This window comes from Nothobranchius furzeri, chromosome 15 (genome assembly GCF_043380555.1).
Source record: "Nothobranchius furzeri strain GRZ-AD chromosome 15, NfurGRZ-RIMD1, whole genome shotgun sequence".
Taxonomy (NCBI): domain Eukaryota; kingdom Metazoa; phylum Chordata; class Actinopteri; order Cyprinodontiformes; family Nothobranchiidae; genus Nothobranchius; species Nothobranchius furzeri.
This window is the reverse complement of record NC_091755.1, coordinates 40,336,058-40,342,410: the sequence shown is the minus strand read 5'-3', so window position 1 is coordinate 40,342,410 and position 6,353 is coordinate 40,336,058. Positions and strand designations below refer to the sequence as shown.

The window sequence follows — 6,353 nt, the reverse complement described above, 5'->3', positions numbered from 1 at the left end:
TGGGAAAGGCTGAAATAATACCTCAACTGAAGCCACAAATCCCAATTTAGCTAAAACGCAAGAAGCGTGGGTGCAGAGCGGGAGCAAAATGGAGACAAAGAGGAAATTCAAACCATCTCTTCCATCGATCGTAATGGGCAATGTGAGATCACTGGCCAACAAGATGGAGGAACTCCAAGCCCTTTCAAGGACTCAGCCAGAGTTTCGGCAGTTTTGGAACCGCTGGAGGAGATAATGCAAAGAAGGATTCTCCAGAGAATCAAGAAAATGATGGACAACGCTGAGCATCCTCTTCACAAGACTGTCCGACAACGGAAGAGTGTCTTCAGTCAGAGGCTTCTTCAGTTTGGCTGCAACACTGACCACTACTGGAGATCCTTCCTGCCAACAGCCATTGTAATATACAACAACTCTTTGATGACTTGATTATTATTATTATTCTGAGCTACTACAGCAATCAGTTTCCCTCTGGGATTAATAAAGTATTTTTGAATTCGAATTGAATTTGAATTGTTCATCCAGTGCCATTTAAGCCCATGCAGTGCATTCTGTAGACCATCCAGATAACGGAAGCTCCATTACCGTTGGCTCGGCTCTGGCACATCCTGCCATTTCAGGTGATTTCTAGTTGGGGGCTTATTAGAGAGCATTTGGGAAAATGCTATATTCTACCAACTACGGTGAGCACACCGCTACAACAGTCAGTAAACTACAACTACAAGCCGACTCTAAGCCCCATGCAGAGTCTCACAGCAGTAATGTCACCAGTGTGCCTTGCTGTGTTGTGGTGTCACAATTATAAATTTAAACAAAACCAAATAAGCCTGACTACAGCATTTTCAAGAATGATCATGCATGTTGCCCTTCAGTTTAATGCAATACAACAGTCACAACAGTCACTATCTTGAAAATGGGCGGCCATATTGGTGTACAACTGGTACCATTTAGTTTTTCCAGCCAGAATACTTTCATTTTCATGTTGAGATCTTTGAGACATTCTGTTCAGTGAGGTAAAGTACATCCTGACCATCATTAGCATAGCTGTCAAGTCTCCCGTTTTGGCCGGGAAACTACCGTATTTTACTTTGCTTTCCTGCCGTCCTCCCGAATTATTATTTTCCCGTAAATCTCCCGTATTTTTAAAATTCCTCTGCCTCTTTAAAATTATCTGTAGCCTCGCGAGAACTGGTTGTCGCGAGATTTGTGCAGACAGCGGGAACATAACAGGAACAACAAACGAGAGCGATGATGGATGGAAGTGAAGAAGGCATTCCTGCCAAAAAATCAAAGAAATCGTGTAAATATCTAGAAAAATGGCACAGCGAATTTACTTTTCTAAAGAAGAGCAGGATGGGACAAAGTCACGCTTTTTGTAAGATTTGCAGTTGCGACTTTAGTGTCTCCCACGGGGGAAGGAATGATGTCAGTCAGCATGAGAAATCAACCAAGCACAAGCGCTGGCTAGAAGCACAGAAACATGCCCAGACGATGTCGGCATTTGTAACAAGGAATACCACAGAGGCTGACCAGGTCATAAATGCGGAGGTTAAAATGGCAATGCTGTGTGCCAAAAACAATGTTTCTTTCACCTTCTGTGACGACTTCAACAAGTGTGTAGCTGAGATGTTCCCGGACTCTGCTATTGCACGAAAATATTCTGCGGGGAAAACCAAATCTACGCAACTTATCAAAGGTAAGTTGATTTAAATTAAGTATAAATATTATGAAAGCGTATACATAGTCATAATCATGTCCAGCAGGCATATTGGTGGTAAATTGTTAGCTAACGTTACTGGGCATTCACTCAACAGGTGCCATAGCAGCAGAGCTAGATGAGGAGTTGGCCAGAACATGCCGATCGCAGCCCTTTTCATTGATGTGTGACGAGTCGAACAACAGAAAAACGGACAAAGAATTCGTCATCCTGACCAGACTCTATGATGAGGCCACTCTGCAGGTCGCTACAAAATTCATGGAGATGCCCATATGCAATGTAGGAAATGCAGAAAATCTGTATGAAAAGCTGCGTGAAGCATTAAGGTAGGGGAACTGCAATGTGTTGTTGACGTGTGTAGTAATTTGCATTTAATTATAATCTTACATTTAGTGTAAGGCATTTTATGGCTTTTTTTTTCATATTTCCAATAGAAAAAGAGGAATTCCATGGGAGAACCTGATAGCCTTTAACTCTGATAACGCCAGTGTCATGAAAGGCAGACACAACTCTGTTATCAGCAGACTGAAGACCAGCCAGCCCCATGTCCAGGACCTTGGCTGCATCTGCCACCTAGCACAACTGGCCACTGGCTGTGCCATCAAAGCAGCACAGGTACCAGTGGAAGACTTCCTGGTTGGGATATACACCCACTTTGATAAAAGGTAAATTATTATAAATAAATAGGCCTGCAGTTGATACTCTTCAGACATACACATACATTTCCATCCACTAACTAAATAATTGTCTATATTACAGTGCAAAAAGATGTGAAATCTATAAAGAATTTGTAGATTTTACCGATTCAGACCACCTGAAGCTCCTCAGGTACTGCAGCACCCGATGGCTGAGTCTATTAACCTGTGTCCAGAGAGTGTTGAACCAGTGGGACGCACTGCAGGTAAGGATGGTAACTCCAGCAGATACATACAGCTTACTATTCTGTGTTTTCCTTTTATTTAACTATTGCCACCTTGTTTCCCCATGCACTCTAGGCCTACTTCAACAGTCATGAGGAGGTGGAGAGGAGCGCCAAAATACATGATTTAGCCAGCCATCTGCGTGATCCAGTCATGAAGATCTACTTCATGTTCCTGACTGCTGCCCTTAAACCTTTATCTGATTTTAATATTGCCTTCCAGGTGGGTGTCAGTGTTATTGAATGTATTTGTAAATATTAAATGTGATTTTGCTAATTGTAGCATTCACTGATATTTTGTTGTGACCCATGATATTTTCTACAGTCAGAGGGAGTACAAATTCACAGACTGGAAGAGGAAATGTGCAGGCTGATTAGGAGGATCCTGGGCTACCTCATACCAGCCAGGGCCATCGTAGGTATACCTCTCAGGGAGGTGGAGTATGGACAAGGACTTCAGTTGGCTGATGAGGAGCTCTTTATTGGAGCAGACACAAAGGCCTTCATGAAAAGCGTAGAGCTTCCCATGTCCACTGAGAAGAAAATCTTTCAGTGAGTATATTACCCAGCTGTTTTATAATGGTCATCATCAGTATGAGAGAATATGCTGTACTGTGCCTAAAATGCTGCCACTATGCAGTTTTTTACTCTTACGCTGTTGTAGATCTGTGAGAAGGTTCTATGAAGCAGCGCTTCAGAAGATGTTCTCCTCCTTTCCCCTTGACCATACACTCCTGAGGGACTTGAAAGTGCTGGACCCTGCTGCTCGCCTCGACATTCCTCCAGGGGCAGGTAGATGTTAGGGCAGTTCTCCATTGATAGAATGATTGAATTGATTAAATATTGCATGGTTTAGATTTGCAACACTTTCTTTATCTTCCAGTGGAAAGGCTATGGGCCATGTTTCCTCAGTTGAGCTTGAGTGAAGATAGGCTGAGAGAGGAACTCATTGACTACCAGGTGACAGATAGCAAGCAACTCCCCCAAGAAGACAACATTGACAGATTCTGGGGCCTGCTAGGGAAGGATGTGAGGTTCAGTGAGCTGCCAAGATTAATGAAGGCTTTACTCTGCATTCCCCACAGCAATGCCAGTTCTGAAAGGGTGTTTAGTATGGTGAGAAAGATTGTTACAGAGAATAGGATGTCATTAGACAACAGCACTGTTTGTGCTTTACTGTCATGTAAAATCAACCACTCTGGCCCAGCCTACAAATACACTCCTTCCAAAAAAGTGTTAAAGAATGCTAAATCTGCAACACATTTGTATAATAAGTCATTAGTGAATGTCAGAGAGCCACATGAGTGAACATGATACATCTAAAGAAAATGTGTAATGAAAATAAAATGTAAATGTTTAACTTAAAGACAAGCAATGTGAAATGAACAGGAAGTAATGTGTTGACTTGTATATAAAATGAAAAATGTAAAATCAATAAATATGCTTCATTTCCCCTTTTGTGTTTTCATTTAGGCTGTATTATAACAGAATGTTCACAGCATTTCAATGTCAACAAAGGTAGGCCTCAGATTCTGATCACTGAATTGTAGTAAGTGGTTGAAAAGTGGTTATTATAGATTTTTTGTACACCTATCTTACAATGTAAGATATACTAGCGCTCGGCTGTGGCGGCGGGTTGGCTCGCTGCCGGTGTTGTAAATTTTCCCTTATTTTCAAATCCAAAACTTGACAGGTATGCATCATTAGTGCCTCATTTCACGCTTGCATCACCAAACTGATGGAATTTTGTCTTAATCTGCTCCGCTATCATGAGATTAGCTTCCACCACTTTTAGCTTAGCAGTATTGTCCAAATATGGCTAAAGCTAATGTTGCTGATTATCTTTATACTCGTTAGTCTTGACTGCATTCAGACTAGCCTTTAGCTTATCATTCTTGTAAGATAAAAGCTAATTCTCTAAACTGAAGCCATTCGGTTGTTTCGGATGATGTCTGCTGATGTCACTCCCTGCTACTAACCCTAACCCACCAATCAGCATGAGGTAACCAAAAGTACTGCTCAAATATTCTACTGGGCCATTCCGAGGATGTACTCCTGTTCAGGTACTCTGAAAGTTCCTTAAAACGGCCCGTTCATCCGACCCGGTGAAGTGGAGACACGCCCATCCATCTCCAAAGCGTTTGACACCACGCTGAATCCTTCATCCATCCCCGCACACATTCTCACGCTGATGGTGAGGAGCTACAATGCAGCCACAGCTGCTCTGGGGTACACTGACAGGAGCGAGGCTGCCACCCAATCCTTGCCACCAGTCTCTCCGACCACCACCAGCAGGCAAGGAGGGTGAAGTGTCTTGCCCAAGGACCCAACAGACATGGATGGCCATTGGGTTTTGAACCGACAACCCACTGATTACAGGGGGAACTCAAAACCCCTGAGCGCCAAATCTAAATTTTATGTGCTAGCTTACACACCGCACCCCTTTATGTTTTCATTAGCAACAAGTTTAATCCTGTGGTGTCTGTAAGGAGTCCGTAACTTCTTGCGTTAGGATCATTAGATGTAAGGACGCCTGCTAGTTTCAGCCAACTTAACTACGAATCGTTATTTTCATCCATTAACACTCTGATGCATGAATTATGAGATCTTCAACCATGATTTTTTAAACAATTTTTTTCATTCATCTTTAGGTGTGAATGAAACAAATTTCAACAAATAATTTTTGTAACATTTTGGTCATTTACAAATAATTTATTACACGTCCATCTCAGTGGACAACGTGCATTCTGAACATGAAATATGGTGGCTTGACTTACTGAAATCCAAATGGAGGGGCTCACGTGCAATAAAGTCTTCAACCGCTGTGCTTAATAGTAAAAATAAATAACATTTTTGAGTACCTGTCCACTGTAGTGACCATTATGCATCAAAGGGTTAAAATGCTGTAATGCTTTTTGCCAAAAGCACAAGGGGTGTCTGCAAAAGTGATCCGCGTGGAACCTGGGTCCAATAGTGTGTAAACTCCAGCAGCTTCTATTATCCCTAGTAGGGCGTGCGCTGTATTAACAAATTAATAATGCAAAGCTTTAGGGAAAACAGTAACCTCTAAAACTGAAGGCGACGATCGTGCTTGTGCCAAAGCAAATGAACAGTGACAGAATTGCACCGGGGACTGCAGCATCTGCAGCGTGGTGTCGAGGTTAACTTGTCCTGTGATTACAAAACACATTTCTAGGGGAGCAGGTGTTACACTGTCACCATTCAGATCGTGTATGTGCACACACACACACACACACACACACACACGCGCACACACACACACACACACACACACACACACACACACACACACACACACACACAAAGAGAACAGAAAGAAAGGAACGTCTGCCTCCCCATCCATACACTCTGGACCTTACGGCCGTGAGACCCGTGTGAAAACATGAATGAGCGGCCTGCAAATCGATAAGGACAAGAGGTCTAGTGTCTAGCAAATCCAGTGCAGACTGACATGTTCTCTATGTAATCTCCTGCATTGTGCTACGAGGAAAAAGATTATCCCTCCTCTGACGGGCTCGTAAAAGGTTGCTTTGCTGTAGTTCGTGTCTGTGTGAAGGGAGGGAGCATACGCCTCACTGTAAACGACGCCGGCTCCCCCTCCTCCTCTATCAGAGGCTGGATTACGTCCAACATTATCCTCCCCCCTTTGCGCGTACTCTGCTCTCCAATAAAGGGCTTTCTCTCTCCTCCTCTCTTTTC

General features: G+C 43.0%; 1 protein-coding gene across 2 annotated transcripts; it reads left to right on the top strand.

Annotated features, from left to right (window-relative positions):
* Positions 1-1,041: 1,041 nt before the first annotated feature.
* On the top strand, positions 1,042-4,086 carry LOC107390449 (uncharacterized). Of its 2 annotated transcripts, none has more exons than XM_054745688.2 (8): positions 1,042-1,693; positions 1,812-2,040; positions 2,149-2,379; positions 2,474-2,615; positions 2,710-2,856; positions 2,959-3,185; positions 3,298-3,425; positions 3,517-4,086. In XM_054745688.2, the coding sequence occupies exons 1-8, from the start codon at positions 1,246-1,248 to the stop codon at positions 3,939-3,941; spliced, it is 1,977 nt and encodes a 658-aa protein (XP_054601663.1). In that variant the 5' UTR covers positions 1,042-1,245; the 3' UTR covers positions 3,942-4,086. The 2 variants fall into 2 exon arrangements, with proteins under 2 accessions (XP_054601663.1, XP_015822648.2); XM_015967162.3 differs by having other exon boundaries at positions 3,274-3,425.
* The last annotated feature ends 2,267 nt before the right edge of the window (positions 4,087-6,353 follow it).